Genomic DNA, 17,247 nt, shown 5'->3' on the forward strand with positions numbered 1-17,247 from the left:
TTGCCAAAGTGGCATAAAGTTCAGTATGCTAAGATAGACAAGAACTTAAAAAAAAGGCAAAGACTCAAAGGCTGTGTTCATGGACATTGGAAATTCCCTGGAGCTGCGAACAATTATTGTGGCCCAAGTGGTATAGAAGATGGCTGTGAATGGCTCACATTTGTCCTCCCTGTTGATGAAAATGTGTTGTGTCAACCAGCGAGGCTGAGAGGTAAGGGGAAGAATATAACAAACCATTCTGGTTACTGCCTATGCTCCATCGCGGAGAAAGGCACAGCTGCACTGAATTCTAAGTCACAAGTAGAAAGATCAGAAACAACATGTTCCCAGAGAGAGCTCTAAGATGCAGGCCCATAGTGAGGGGTAAGATCATCTGGGACGTTTTGATGAACAGGCTGAGGAGCTGTGAGGTGCTGCATCACTGTGATGAAATGGTGAGGAAGGTTATGCTCTTAGGGTCAGCAGTAGCACCACGCCGTCTCACACAAAACCCTATGATTAAGCCACTGTGCATATCATTTCTTCGAGATAGATTTATGCCCCATAATGAGGTTTGCTACTCTGGATTTCTGTTTTGATGACTACATTATGGTCAATCCAAGGAGACTACCTTAAGATCAGCAAAACTGCATGAAATTCCATGGAGAAAACTGTTAAAAGCCTGAGGACTGATGCGGCTCAAGATTCAGTCTGTCCTGGAAAGAAAGACCCCTATCAGAGCATGACTGTTGAGTTTTTAAGATTTTCCTGTCTGCAAAGTAGAAGACTCTACCATGTTCTTTGCTAGGAGATCCTGGCAGCTGTGGTGACTTAGGGCCTTAGGGCCTTACACTCTACAGAGGTCACAATGGGCATGCCAGGAGAGTTCAGGGGTGGGAGAATAGGAACTTTCATGTCTCTTTTCAATATCCCTGATAGAATCACTAAGCACTAGGTTCTCTTGAGGGGCAACTACACATTAATCAGGTAGATTTGAAACAGAATAAGTAAAATGGGACAAGAAGTATTTGTGACCAATAGGTGCTAGTTTTGCAGCTCCCACAGCTGATTGATAACAGGTATTGTTAATTTGCATGCTTGCTCTGTGAATGCTCATGGTGCCTAGCGAAGATTTTCCTGTTCTGTAAAAGCCCCTTGGAGAGAGGTAATGATGGGGCACATGCAGGGCGTCACATCCTAGCTTTGACTCTCTTCCGTGTTTTAAAATTAAATTATTTGAATTCTAGGATAAGAAAAGGAAACTCAGCCTTGATTAAGGATATAAATGCAACAAGACTAATGAAAAAGGCAGCATCTCCATATCCTAGCCCTGTGTGGCCAGTAAAAGAGAGCTAATGAATCTGGAGACTTATGGTAGATGATTACCTCCTAAATTCAGTTGACATTATGGTGCTGGCTGCTTCAGATGATAGCCTGTAGTCCTGGGTATTCAGACACTGTGGCTATAAATAAATCAATTGCCCATGATAGCTTCTGTCAATGCCATCATGGACTTTGGTCTTCTCTTTTTCTTAATACTTTTTGGACCCAAAGGTGAAGACTACCCCACTGGCTTGGCTGACAAAGCATGTTCCTGTGCTGCTGAAGCACTACTTGAATTCTCCTGCCATTTGCCACCAAATGGGAGAGTCAAAACATAGGCCACGCTTCTCTATTTTTAGATGAGTTGGTCCTACTATATTGATGATATTATTTTGATAGGCCCCAATAGATTTAATAGATGCTATGCAACATGAAAGCTCAGAAAGGCTTATTAATTCTGATAAGACACAAGGATCAGTCACCCATGTCAAAATCTTGGAAATAATTTGGACTGATCACAGAGAAAGTGCAGAAAACATTCTAGGAAGCACTGTCTCCTCGCTATCAGAAAAGAAGCCTGACACTTAGTCGGACTATGGAGGTTTTATTTATCCATTTTGTTGAATTACACATATCAGTTAATTGGACATTTGCCAATAAGGCTGAGGCCTTCAGCATTAGGTGGCACTGGAGTCAGTGCAGTAGGCTGTCCCATAGTCCACCCATGGAAACTCTTTGAACTACAGTTGTCTGAAAAGAAAGTCAGTCTTCACCCAGTGGTACATTTTTAGGTTCTAGACTCACTGTCACTAAGGTATCACTACCCATTTCATTGGGGGAAGGACACCTTAGACCCTGGAGGTGCTGGGAGCAGAAAATAATTAACACTCTTTTTGTTTCTGAATTCTAGCCCCTCAGTATGGCAAAATAATTACAGGGTCCACCAGAGATAAGCAAGCACTTGTGACAGTTGTGATGAATTTATCATTCCCATCCTGCTGTGAGCCAAGAAATTCCTGTTGGCATGCTTGACTCTGAATTATTCTGCTGTGCTTGATGTTATCAAAAGTAGCTCTTGAAAACCATTCCTCCTTGGACATGTACAGGAACCACAGGGACACAGCTTGTTTTAGTTAAGCTCATCCCAATTCCTATGTCTCTCCTGGTACCTTAATGCCTTAGTGTATGCCATACATGGCTGTCTAGGATTCAACCACTTGGTGACCATATGGTGTAAGCAAACCAAAGTAATGGTGATCTGAATCAGTTTATTTATTAATAATGGATAGAAATAATCTATTACTTTTCTGTAGGAGAGAGAAGACCATGGGATAGCTCTTCTTGGGGATGGAGGTGCTGCTATTTGGCTCATCTTTGACTCTCTGCAATTATTGGCAATGACACCACTCCGTGAATCACATTCCCTTTATTGGATCCCTGGGTAAATGAGGCTGTTCTGCTCTTTTCCTGGCATCTGAGTCTACATTCTAGAGATAGGCCAGGAATCTATTATTAAATTTAACTACTGTAGTCAATGGGATAGAGTGAACCATAGAAAATCAGCAGTTCAGTTTGAACTCGTTGTAAATAGATTGTTTGTTGGCTCTGGATAGTATTCTGGGTAAATGGGGAAGGTTTATATGGTTGCTAACTGCTTCTGTTTATGTTTAGATTAATACCTGTGGCTTGGAACCATAATCTGTGCATACCTAAGAAAGGAATCTAGAAATTCATCCAAAATAAGACCTATTAGTCTTCTCTTGGATTTAGTTGAGTCTTGGATCCTGGAGTGAGTGATTAAGGTCAATACTACAGACTCACCTTTCCCTATACATGGGATTCTGTTAATAGTAACCCCAACTCAGTGTTGATTGAAATAATTAGGACAGTTTGGGTCCTGGTGTTTGTAAGTATGTCTAATTTAACTTGCTGATGTGGTGGCATTGTCATATGAGAGATTTCTTTTCTTTTTTTGGTGATACTGGAGTTTGAACTAAAGAATTCTGTTGTTTAAGCCACCATGTATATGGTATTTTGTTATGGCAGCCTTAATAAATCAATACAAGCACTTTTTGAAATCTCTTTAAGGTTATACTTTTTTATATATTTTTTGGTAGCACTGGGGTTTGAACTCAGGGCTTCATGCTTGCTATGCAGGTGCACTTACTGCTTGAGCCACTCCACCAGCCTGCCATTGTCACATGGAAATTTAAGTTTGGCTAAGAATATTCCAGGCTGACAGCAGGATTACTGGGAGATGCAGTCCTCTGGGTATCCCTTCCCGTCTTGCTGACTGAGCAAGACCTTTTTGCCTTCTGATCATGAGTTGTTTCCCTAGCTAGTCATACAGTCAGTTTAGAATCTTTACTGATCAAACACATGAGGGCCACAAAATAACCATTTTGTGACTCTTGCTTTTCGGTGAGGAAGATTGGTTTGCTTACTGTTTGCTACAAAAGTTGCTGAACACTTATCTCTGGGTTCTTCAGTTATGATATAATACACTGTATGGGAGCAGCAATTTGGGCCCATGGTGTCATGCCAAGAGATATGGTGGCAAGGGAACTGACACTACCATGCTGATGCTCCTGTTGTTTACTGTGTAGTGATAAACTCTTTTCTCTTGTCCATTGAATCACATTATCTATTGTTGTCACCCATAGAGTTGTGACAAGCTGACCTGCTTGCTTGTTGAGATATCTCCTTTGGAGTCTTGAAACTCTTTGTCATTTTCTATGGCTGGGCTTCTTTCCTGACAATAATCACAGTACAGTTATACATTTCAGTAGACTTGACATTTGACATTAGATACAATACTTAGACACATACAATAAATACACAGATAGAATACAGTTCTCTACGGTCAGTTTTCTATTTTTTTTGTCAACTGCTTTTTAAACTGTTGTAATTTTTCCAGGAAGTCAACAAGAAAATCCCTATGGTCTGTCTTTTGGCCTATTTTTTAAAATAAAATGTTTAAAAAGCTTTTAAGCTTCAAACTGAAGCTGATTTAAGGCACTTTTAGTCTCCCCCCTCCATACAAAAATTGGTGTCTTTCCTGCAGTTTTAGAGCTGGAGGAAATTTAAGAGATTCTGTTTTTCAACTTCATCAACCTATGGAAAGAGGCAGAAGGCTTGAGGGGAGGGATGCCCAAGTGCACTGAATGAAAAACACTGATCTTCAAAAAACTTTCCCACTAATCTCCTGCACTTCCATTTTTTCCTCCCTGTTTGTGATGCCGTCCAAAGTTCCAGTTGAAGCCAATAACTGAATTAGGTACTTTTGAAGCTGATCAGTTTCAGCCGGTAATAGACTTCAAAAATGTCATTCATTACAGAAGCCATAAAAAGGCAGTCACATCAAACCCCTGTGGAGTTGATGACTCATCAGTACAGATCTCCACCTACCTTTTTCTAAGCTTGGTTGCCTAAATCAGACATATTGTGATTTCTAGTATAAGGTTTCAACTTCACTAATGAAAAATTCAAGGAAACATAGATAATGTGGTAGTTCAAACATGCAGACTTGATCTGCCTTTAATAAGGACTTATTTTGGTCAATAGAGTAAATCTTTTTGCTCATAAAAGAAAAAGTCCATTAACTAAAGTTGGCCCCAGAGTCTGAATGGGACATTCAATCACGTCCCGATGATACTCCTAGTTCTTGGACAATTCAAAGAAGCTGAGAAAATCCAGCTCATGAAGAGATCCTTGAAACAAGCCCTGGCATGGGATGTCAGACTCTGTCAGGTGGATATATATAGGGTTAGCATCTGAACCCTGGCTTCCAACTTTGTATTTTTTATAAAAAAAAATTATAATATTTAATCTTTGATATGCTTCTCATAGTTGAGGATGCATGCCTTTCAAAGTAATTTATTTTCTGCAAAGACATTTTATTCAAAACAAAAGAATGTGTCAATTATAAAATTTACTCTTAGCAATGTGTAATTTATTCAGTGAAAACACATCCCAAAGCTAAGTAGCTATTTTCTTTATAATTATAACCAGAAAGTGGCAAGCTTCAAAACAGAGCAAAACAAACATGAAAACCCAAACAAAACACAACCTGCTCTATTTTCAGAAAAATGAAGTTTTAGCATTTTGTTTATATATTTAACTATTTAGATCAATTATTATACTGAACTATTTAGAGAAATTATTTTAAATGAGTGAGAATATGAATTTGACAATCAACTTTAGAATCAAAGTTAATATCTGGAATTCTGAAATATTACCCTTTATTCCAGCAAAACATAGAACTTCAAATAGATTCATAGCTAACTGGGACTGGTGGTCTATGGTGGGATTTTTCAAACCTGTCAGTGAGACCTTCATCCTGTGAGAAGTTGTAAGGTGTTTCTTGAACAACTTTGCTGATGCAAATACAACTTTAATAACTGTGGCTTAGCAAATGATAAATGTATATGCATACAGCATGTACATACATTATATTTAGAATGCTAACGCATTGTATTCATGCCCATGATTAAAATAAGATGGGCAACATAGCCTCAATTTTTTCTATAGATCTTCCTTATCATGGACTGCATTGACAGGTTACTTTAGTAGTGTTTTACCAGAACTCATTAGAACTAGCAGAACTGAAAATCTTATTCAAAGACTCATTCCCTCTGATATCCCAGTCATCAAATTAATACCCCAGTTCTCTCAATATTTTTATCAGGTAGGCAAAATGCTGATATTCAAACATCAGCAATGTATGGTAGCAAGGAAATTTCTGTGTCTGAAAGGTTAGAAAATGTTTTTCTAAACTCATCAAGTTGCATATATTAAGTAGGTACATATTTTTTGCATGTCAATTATACCACAGTAAAGTGACTAAAAAACAATGAAACTTTTTTCTTTGGTTGTATTGAAATAGCTTTCCCTGTAACTTCTACTCATTGGCTTTAATTAGTGAGGTTATAATGGATAAAGGACTTCTTATTCACATCCTTTTAAGTATGTTGTAAATACCTTGTCCTTTTGGGGTCTTTTGTATCTCTGATAATCATGTGCACCCTTCATCATTTTGCTTGCTTATTGCTGAACTCATCTCATTTGCTTATTTCATTCCGGAAGTGTTATAGTTCCATGCTTTCACAGTGAGCGTAATATTTCTTTGGTCCTAGGCCCTAGAATTATGTTGATATCTATAATTGCAATGGTTTAGATGGCCTAGATCAAATCATTGGCCATGAAACAAAACCTCTATGACTTTTAAAAGTACATGCTATCACACTTATTCTGTTTCTATGGTTGAATTTTTGGGCTAATTTTTTTCTCTAGAAACTATGGTACTTTTAGTTTTGGCTTACTTTTCTAGTATTTTTGGTGACTTATCCTATCAGGCAGGTTACTCATGAATGAGACTGATTAAGACTCTTAAGACTAGAGTCAGTTAAAAGTTTATGAACCTATGTCGCTGTATCATTATATTCAGATCATAATTAAACATACTATGGTATTATAGAAATTAATGAGAGATTGTCAAATGTATTGTTAAAAACACTATTAATATTGAGTTTACCTGGTATCTCTGTCTAGTAATTCTTTAAGAAAATTAATTTGATCTTGTTTCTTTAGTTACTTGCTTCCTTTCTTGGTGTTCATAGAATCCATTTTAATAATTTGATCTAACCTACAAAACCAGAGAAATCAACCTTATAAAGTTAGAGATTTTGTGGGTTTTTTTTTTTTTGGTTACTAAAATGTTCCATTAATCTTGGTATTCTATTTCTTTATCTGAGTTTCCCAGGTCTCCTGTCATTTTTAATTTGCTTCGTAGATTGTGATTTCTGTTTCAATAATTGTGTCTAACCTACACGTTCTCTTAATACTTTAATATCAGCAGGAGATTTGACCTCATTCAGAGCTCTCAGGGCTCTCTAACAACATCTTCACCTTGTTTGGCCTTTAATTCTGTCTTAATAGTGGTGCAGGCTGCAGATCATTCTCTGAGAGGAAAGCTTGAAATGATATAAGGGCTGAAGAATCGTGTCTTCCTCTTGTGTTCCATTAATACTGAAGCTTTTTCCTTGCAACTTTAAACAGTCTTCTTTAGTACAGAAGAAAGATTTCTTTTGAGAAATCTGTGATGTTTCAGAAAAGAATTAGACTAAATTCAGGACACCCAGGGTCTAGTTCCAACTCTCAAGCACTACTTTAAGAACATCATGACTAATTTGGACCTTGGTGCTTTTTCATCTATTAAACACAGTTGATCACGGATTAGATCAAGTGTTCTCATGTGATCCTCTGCTCTCGCCTTCCGCCCGAGGTCATTTGGCAATATCTGGAGACATTTTGGTTGTAACAGTGGAGGTGGATGGATGCTTTGGCATTTAGTGGGAAGAGATCAGTGATGCTGTGGAACTTCCTGCAATGTATATTGCTCATGACAAAGGACTATCTCCCCCAAATGTCGCTATTGCCAAGCAGAAGACTTGGGTTGCATCACAATGCATATAATTTCACTCCTCCAAATGTTTCTTAATAAAGAATATAATTCAGTTTTGGGGAAAAGGAAAGGAAAGATGAAAATAGTAGTCTCACTGAGTGACTTGTCCTAATACTTTCTTAGATAATCATGCTTGCATCAAACTTACGTGGTGAATTCTGTTCTGGATGGGGAAACTGAAACACAGAGCATTTAAAAAACCTACTCAAGGATGTTTGTTTGGTCAGTGGTACATTCCAGGTAAATAATTGAGCAATGTAGAATTTTATATTTTATCTTCTTATCTAATAATAAAGTTTTCCTCTACTTACTTACATTTTCAAATTAAATTTAAACACTAGGGTTTATATAAAAATAAAATTATCTGACTTTTGTTTAGTTACAGAAAATTTTCAAGTTATTTGAAATCCAGGTATTTGGAAAAACTTCATTATCATCATTTTATTTTTAGGAAAGAGACATACATTAAAAATACATTTCTGGCCTAAAATATCCCCATCAGGAAGGAGACAAAGTTTGGAGATGATCCTTTTCAGTACCAATCTTCTAGTAAATGGGACTACTGTCTATCTGTTTGATAAATCCAGTTGTATTATTGATATTTAGATGTTGATATTTACTCATCACTAACCATTTGAAAGTCTATTTGTCCTATTGAATTTCTGTAACAACCAGAACAAGTTTCAGTTGTTAAAGTGCGTGATAGTTATACTGCAAACCTCATTTGCGGTATTTAAAAATTCCATGAAAAAGTGACATGTCATATATCCTTTCCATTTCCAAAGGGACAAGTTTGAGAAAAGTTGTGGTGCTAGGTTCTTGATTTTCAGGAAAACAATTAGAAAGGAAAATTATCATTACTATATACTGTATTCTAGAAATTTATAGTTCTCACAATGTCTTTCCACAATGATCCTATAACTTTTATAAAACTGTAATGATTTGCAAATATTTATTTCAACCGAACAAAAGATACAGTGATGACAATGACATTCAGTATTTAAAGGCATGGTCATTCAAATGGTTATTCCTTTAATGTGAGGAAATAATGAAAATGCTAAAAAAGTACTAGAAAACTGCTTTTCAAATTCATAAAGGTAGAAATAAAACAGTGTGGTGCTGTAGGAATTTAAATGAGAAAATGTTTACCTTCCATATTTAGATCCCCAAATTATGTTACATAAAAAATAAAGATTGACATGTTTCCCACTACTAGCTCTTAATAAATGAGAATATTTTCATCACAGATGACTGTAAAATAATAATTCACCACTTAAATTTATCTAAATAAGATGATAGTCAATTTTAAATTAGTTTTTAAAAGAAAAATATGTTGCTCTATTTTATCAGTTTCATACATTAATTGGGACAGTAAACATAAAATGTCTCCATTATTAGTATGTTTATCCAATCTTTGAAACTAAACCTCCCTAAAAGATTAGTGACCAGAGATCATTCAGAAGAGTGAGAACAGATGGGAGGTAGTAAGGCACACTTATTAAGAGTCTGGGTTATAAAATTAATTTTAATTTGAGCTAATCCTCAGCCACTACTTTTAAACTGTGACCCTGGGCAAGTTACTTTCTTAAACATTGTTTTCTTCAACTGTAGAGGTTATAAACCATACTCATATGATTAAATAAGGTATGTCTTCCTAGTTATAAACTAATCAATAAATGTCATTATTCATATCTTTTTTTTTTTTTTTTGGTGCTGGGATCGAACCCAGGGCCTCACGCATGCTAGGCAAGCGCTGTACCACCGAGCTACATCCCAGCCCTCATTATTCATATCTTAAAGCCAAATATTTTTGAGAACATATTTCTAATTATATAATATTTTACCTTTCCAGATTATAGCTATTTGACAGAAATATATCAGGTTCTTCTGCTACTAATGAGATTTTTAAAAAATTTTAAACCTACAGATTCTCTAATTCTAGACATTCATAAGGTGGCAAGTGTGCGCACATCCACACATCCACACAAAGATAATCGGAACCATTTTCCTTCTAAACAAAAGAATGAAAAAAAAAGCCATTTTGGTTTCATTCTCAAAATATGCATTAATGTGGTCCAGTCCTGTAATTTTGGGAGCTATTCTTATGGGGGACTTTTGTAATGGGATTGAAATCATTTCCTTCCCAAATTATCTTTCCACAGATGGCTTATAAAAAACCAGGATCCAGATTTTGAGAGTGATGTGGCTGATTTTAAAAATCAAGCCTCTGTCTTTAGTTTAGCTGGGGATAATATTGTTGTATAGTTAATTCAAATGCAAGCATCTCCTAATTTCTTGACATGCTCCTTTGATTGAAATGTCAAGAAAGTATTTTAAAAACGGCAATCCAGGCATTAGGAATGGAGTTGCCATTTGACAGACAGGGGATTAGCAGGGCATGCCATAATGTTAGCTTTACTGCTGTTACATGATTTTGTTATGTAATGCTCACTGAGGGATATATTAGAAAGTTAAGGCTTTATTCAAAGATAACTAGATTATTTTGCAAAGCTCATGGTTCATTTGGTGAAAAAATTCATATCAATTAGCTTGATTCAATAGCTACCCCAGGTACACAAACCAATACAAATGGCAGTATTTGGAGATAAAGCTACAGTTTAAATTGGAACCTGCAGTTTAGTCTTTTTTTTGTTGTTCAAAATGCAGATTCTTGACCTCTGTCCTTACACAATGAGCTATAATGCCTTCAAGGAATTCTTTGGAGCTTAGATTTTTGTGGAGCTCACAGTAAAGTCTGAGAATCTGGCTGAGATCATGTAATACTAATTGAAAAGCCCATAGCATGGGAACCAGAGGAGCTTTGAACTGATATTGGAAGTCTGGGTGCTTGTCTAGATTGTGCCTTTTACTAGTTGTTTCTCCTTCTATAACCATTTGACCTTCATGAGCATTTATTCATGCTAACCCATCAGGGTTGTTATGGTAAACAGATGTGATGATGCACATGAAATGAAATCACTCTTAATTTCTAGGCTGTCATAGTAGTCTATCTTATGGTTATAGTGTCAGTATTTAAATAGTTACCTATCTATTAGATATAATAGAACTGCTTTTCTTCCTACATAATGTGAAATGTTTTCAAACATCACCTAGCTGCCAAAAAAGAAAATGCATGTTAGAGTAAGTTTGGGGTATAACCAAGCAGGGAGGGCAGGTGAGCAGGGAACGACATTTCAGGTCTACCTTGGACCTGCAGTGGTCAGTGACTGGGGAAGCAAAGTGGAGTTCAACAAGACAGCAGCAGGATAGCATGAGGGCAGACAAATTCAATTGTACTAGAGCAGATGGAAAATAAATGCTTATGCCTAGGTCTACCTAATAAAGACCAAGAAGCCACAAAGACAACAAGATGAACATAAATCAGGCATGGATGCTACAACCGGAGCACTAAGCCAGCCCTGGAATGAACAAAAAACATAGGCGAACATTCCCTCCCCCTCCTTCATAGTCAGTGCAAGACTCTTTAGAACACTGACTTCAGCTCTTGGTCTCATCAAGCCCACTAGTTGAAAGCTGGGCCCACAGTACATGCATGCAATCCCAGAATTTGAGGGACAGAGGCAGGAGGGTCATGAATTTGAGGTCAGCCTGGTTTATATAGAAAGTCTGAGGCAAGCCTGAGCTATACAGTGAAACCTTGTCTCAACAAACAAACAACTATCAGGTACATATGAAAACAAGTGAAAAGTACAATTTATGATCAGAACACCAAAGTCTGGGGGGAGAAGAATGAAGAAGACCTACTGTGAATATTTTCCTGTTCCTTAAGTATGAGCCTGAATTAATGTCGGAGTATAATACAGTCACTTTGGTTGTTACTTGGTGCACAAGAAAGAGATCATTTCCCCATCCTCTACTTCTGACATACCATGAGTTCTCCCATCACTCATTCATTCAACAGATGTTTTTGGACTACTTTTCAATGTACCAGACACCACGGTAGGTAGACAAAAAGGAGCAAGACAGATGTGCTTCTGCTCAGGAAGCAATGGGTAGCCCCTCTCCTCATACTCATGTTCCTTAGCAATGTGACTATAGCTTGGATCAGCTGGGGATGGAGTCTATTATTCCTCCCTCATTGAATCAAGGTTGCTGTGGTGACTTGACTTGACCTATGAAAAACATGGAAGTGACTTTTGCCAGTTTTGAATCTGGGCCTCAAGAAGCTTTGTTCCTGTTTCTTTCTCTCTCAGAAGAACCTGCGAGCCATTTGGAGCCGGCCATTCTTGCTGAGGCTGTCTGTCCTACATGGATGAGCTAATAGCCCATGTGGTGACCCACTACAGAGTGAGCCCATCTAAGACTGGAAGAATACTCTAGGCAAGCCTGGTTCAAATTACTGATGCATATAATTCTAATCTAAATAAATGGTTGCTTCAAGTCAGTAAATTTTGGAATCACTTGTTTTGTAGAAAAAGCAGGAGATGCCCTTAACTATGTAAATATAGCTGAAAGCTTATTCTGGGCACAGAATTTTCTCATATGGCTTATCAAATTACCTGGATAACTGCTACATTGCCACTTCACTTTGCGCTGTGTGGACATGGCCTCAGTGTACAGTTGTCAGAAAACAGACACCCTGGGAAGCTTTGATATTGGATCTTTGATCTGCAGAATATGAAGTTAACTAATGTGCTTAAAATGTGACAGAGATAGTATAATATATTCCTTGGAAAAAAATACGAATACATAGATAGGACAAAACATCTCTAACCATAACAAGCTTCTAACAAGTAGTTGAAACATTACTAGAAATCCCATTAGCTTTGTTTTGTAACACAATGGATCATGATGTCAAACAAAAACCTCACAATAACAAAACACCTGTTTATCAGATTCTGAATTTGTACAACTAATCAAATAAATACTATAGACATGGCCATATAGTTTATGATTTCTCCCTCAAACTGAATTATTTTGATACGTATTACTGAAATGATCACCATTGACTGTGTGAAATTGCCTTTATCCTAATCATGACACTTCAGTAGAAATTAGGATTGAGATCTTTGATTGATCTTAATTTTTAATATGTCAGGATGTCTTTTCCACTTTTCCTAGCAGCCTTTTTTCTCTGTCCAGCTCTCACAGCTGGGCATTTGGGAGGCGGCCAACTTCAGAATAATGTGTTTCTGCTATTATCTGACACCGATGCCACTTCACAGAGGCAGTGGGGGAAGATAAGCTCTAATTGGATGTATTTTTAAAGCAAACCTTTTAGTTACTTAGAACAGAACTTCTCCAATTAGCATCCTTTCTCTCTCTGGCTGAGGAAGAACCAAACTGATGTGAAAACGCTGCATTTGGAAGGGAGTCAAAGGCAGTGTGGCAGCAACTGAAGGGCAGATGAGTTTAACTCATGCCCCACCAGACAAGCTGGGTGTGGTGCTTCCACAAGGAGGAGGCCAGTGAGAGAGGCTGCTTGTCATATCTGACAAGCAGTCCCAACAGTGGCCTGGAGTACACTACCAAGCGGCCACACCCTAAAGAGCCCAGAAGACAGAGAGGTACTGAGGGGGAAAGCGATATTTTCTCATGACGGTCATCTTGTCCCAATGGAAATATTTTACTCCAGAGCAAAGGATTTGAACCCTAGCTTAAGACCCAGGGCTTTGGGCGGCATTCTTTAACATGTTATCCATCCCCTGATTGGGTAAAAATCAATTTAAATCCCTATCCTTTTAAAGTGACTCATAAGACTTTGATAGCCATGAAAAAAAGATGCTTAGTAAAAGCAGCAGCTCTTTAGAGGTCTTGATGTGGAAAAAAATAAGCGAGAACAAAGAGAGTAGAAAGCCATTTCTTTCTGGCTTTTATTTCTGAGACAGGATTAGAAGCGAGACATAACAAGTTAATAATTTCCTTTTAGTGGAAGTGGATCTGCCATTATTATAGAATACTCTTATGAGAGTACCAGTTACCTTATTTTAGTAATAGTTCATATCTGGGTATGAGAATTAATGTCCCCTAAGGTAGATCCGTCTGGGTTGTATTACGTGAGTCTTGTGGGCAATTAGAAAAGGTGATCCTGGGATGCACTGGGAAGGGGCAGTAGCTGAGGTACAAGGGCACAGTGAGACGGGAGGTGGTGAAGAGGAAGTGTCACTGTCCTACAGTAGCCAAGGCCTCTGTCTGGCTTCTCTGGACTGGAATTATTACTCATTTTGTCCACTTGACCTTTGAGTCAGGAAACTTTACCCAATGTTCTCACCCAAATATTTACTACATGGGAAGTTTGAATTTAAGTTCTGCATCATAAAGTTATAATGCTATGATTTTGGGATGTGCACACCATTATTGTAAAATTTGCTTATTTGAGTTAATAATAAAGTCATGTTTGATTGACTTTATAGGTCAATCAAGTCACAGAAAAGCAATGACATGACAAGACAATATAAACTTGGAGACAGGGTTTTCTCTTTCCTCCTTTTTGACTTCTTGTGCCATTATAACACTGTGTGTAAATCTTAAATCTGTCACGTAGGCTCCTATCTTGTACTCTTCTGGGCATAGGAATGTAAGCCCAAAATACAGTCATCCTTTTCAGCATCATTCCAAATGGCATGATGACTGTTACAAAATTAATTGGACATGATGTTGATATTTGTTCTAGAGTTCACATATCAGCATCTACAAACTAATGACTTAACCAGAGTTGGGCTGGCCAATCTTCTTGGCTCTTTTCTCCTTTGCTGTGACAGTGATTTTCTCAAATTTCTTGTACCTGTGGACAAGGATCTTTAACCACAGAATTGGAGGAGGACTAGCTTTTAAGAAGTGACACTGACATTGGGGTGATACCTTTGAAATACAGAATATTTCTGATACCTTTGAAATACAGAATATTTCTGGAGAAAATGAGAAAGATTCTAGATCAAGATTGGTTCCACAATATGCTAACATTATTAATTTGGAATAGAAGGCCATGGAGGTAGTGACTTTTAGCAGTTTTAAGGACTTCTAGTTGGTATAAGTTCATACTTAAATGAGCACATACAAATAAACTAGAGTGTATTTATAAAACAGAGTTTCTTTTTGACACTATGATCACAACTTGCTCCCCTGGTCCCTCCATTCTTAGGCTGAACCTCAGTCCCCTAGTTACTGAACTTCTAAGGGATTAAACTCCTGGAGTGATATCAAGTGCTATGATTTTTGTATCACCCCCCCAGTAAGCATACTTCATTCTAGAAACAACATACCTGGTGGTTAGTCCTGTCCACTGTGTTGGCCGTGGAGGGGTGGTCTCTTGTGTTCTGACGAATTCGAGTGGAGTTTTGTTGCTCAATGGTGGAGGATGTTGGGATGCAGAATTCTCTGAAGCATCGTTTGAAGTTTTCATCCAGAAATGCATAAAGAACTGGGTTCAGGCAGCTGTTTGTGTAACCTAGGGCAATGCAGAAGTGCCAAGAAACTGTCTGGAATGTAGTCTCTGGAATTGTAATCAAGGCTTTGATGATGACATAAATGTGAATGGGAGTCCAGCAGACAATGAACACAGCCACGACCACCAGCACCATCCTGGTGATCCTTCTCAGGTTTCTGTCCTTTTCTTTGGAGCCTGAGAGCATGCGAACACTCTTGAGGCGTAAGATCATCAGTCCATAACACACTGTGATGATGAGGATAGGCATGATGAAGGCAAAAATAAAAACACAGATCTTCAGCAGGTTCTCCCAGTACCAGGTCGGGTGAGAGAATGTTAGGGTACAATCTATGGAGCCTAGAAGAAAAGAATTTTCAGGAAAAATTAGCATTTTAATGATATAATGCATTTAATTATATCATTGGTGTTAATATTGCCATTTTGCTTACTAATTTATAACCTTGACCAGAGCTAAGTTAAGGCTATTACTACACAATCCAGTAAGGAAAGATTTAAAGAAACTGTGGAAGAAATTCAACTCTATTGATTTTCAGGGAAAGTTACTTTTTATTTTTTGTCTAAATTTCCCATTTTGCTGTCTACTTTGATCACGTTAAACTTTCATTCAGTGAACCAATTATGAACCTCTCAACATGAAGCAGACTCCGTGGGATTTATATTGATATAAAAATATAGTCATTGTCCACAGCTTTTAGGAGGTTCCTGCCAATGGATGTTTTCATCCCGCTTTTGGATAGGTTGCTCATTATTCTTCTGTTAGATCTAAAATGATGAGTTTGTCAGATAGGCAGCTACTTAAATTTTAAAACAATCTTCAGTATGACACTCTTTGGGTTTAAACTCTAATTACCTTGGGGAGATCTATTTTTAAATTTACTCATCATTTTCATGAAGTAAGTTCAGAGAAATCAAAAGCAAATAGATTATATTCTCTTTAAAATGTTTAGTGGACTTGAATTACAGGGAAATACTCCTATTTCAAAATAAAAGGCATTTTATTAGAAAGAGTAATTTAACTTTGACAAAGATACTGGACCTCTCCATAAATTTTACTTGGTTCATGTTATCAAGGTGTAAACTCTCTGCCTCTGAGGCCTACAGCATCACTCACCATGCCTGTATTTTGTTGTTGCCATAAACATCACAGGTAGACCAATGGCAGAAGAGAGGATCCAGTTGCAGACATTGACAATTTTGGCATTTCGGGGAGTACGGAAATCCAGAGCCTTGACGGGGTGACAGACTGCAATGTAGCGATCCACACTCATGGTGCAGAGGGTGAAAATGCTGGTGAACATATTGTAGTAATCGATGGAGATCACGATTTTGCAGAGAATGGTTCCAAAGGGCCATGTTCCCATCAGGTAGTTGACACTCTGGAAGGGCAGGGTACTGGTTGCTAGGGCATCTGCCAGAGCAAGGTTGAAAATATAGATGTTGGTAGCAGTCTTCATCTTGGTGTATCTAGGAGATAAAGGAAGAGTCAGGACAGAATAAGTAGAGGTACCAACCTGAAGTACAGGTAGGTTTCCAGTAAGAAAGAATCTAACTCTTTCAACCCAAGATGACTGATGGTTGAGTAAATTATATTATAGACTCCTTAGTTAAGAGCCTTAATTCAGTGTTCCAGGAAGTGGTTTTATTTAAATAAACATCAGGAAGGTAAAATTATTGACGAAAATTTCATGAACTTCTTCAGGAAAAACAGGTTGAGATAGTTTCGTGAGCTCTAAAATTCTGATACCTGATTTAGTCTCCAATATTTGCAGATAGTGCATTCCTGTCAGAAATGATACCCACTTTTAGATTTGGGGTTATTTTGAGTTGCTTTGGAAGTATTACTTTCTTAAGGAAAAGACAGTAAAAACAAGTTGATTTGACGTGGTAAATCAATATGATTTCAGTAAGGAATGTAAATATGGCAAACTAAAGTGGTAATTTAGACAAAATCCTCCAAAGTACAAAAATAAATCAACAAACAAAAACCCCTAAATCACAAATTTTATTAGTGGTTTTAAAAATGACTGTCCTTTATGTTCAAGAAGTTTAAATTTTTTGATGTTGTTTATAAGCA

General features: G+C 37.4%; 1 protein-coding gene across 2 annotated transcripts in view; it reads right to left on the reverse strand.

Annotated features, from left to right (window-relative positions):
- The window catches only part of Oprm1 (opioid receptor mu 1), a 63,602-nt gene that overhangs the window by 8,539 nt on the left and 37,816 nt on the right, over positions 1-17,247 (reverse strand). Inside the window, exons 2-3 of one of the 2 annotated variants that reach the window (XM_020185147.2) lie at positions 16,285-16,637; positions 14,989-15,509 (exon numbers count right to left, since the gene is read on the reverse strand). In XM_020185147.2, the coding sequence (XP_020040736.1) occupies positions 14,989-15,509; positions 16,285-16,637 (874 nt within the window). Of the gene's footprint in view, positions 1-14,988; positions 15,510-16,284; positions 16,638-17,247 lie in introns of those variants that run through there. The other variant, XM_074072036.1, reaches the window with a different exon arrangement.

This window comes from Castor canadensis, chromosome 1, assembly GCF_047511655.1.
Source record: "Castor canadensis chromosome 1, mCasCan1.hap1v2, whole genome shotgun sequence".
NCBI lineage: Eukaryota > Metazoa > Chordata > Mammalia > Rodentia > Castoridae > Castor > Castor canadensis.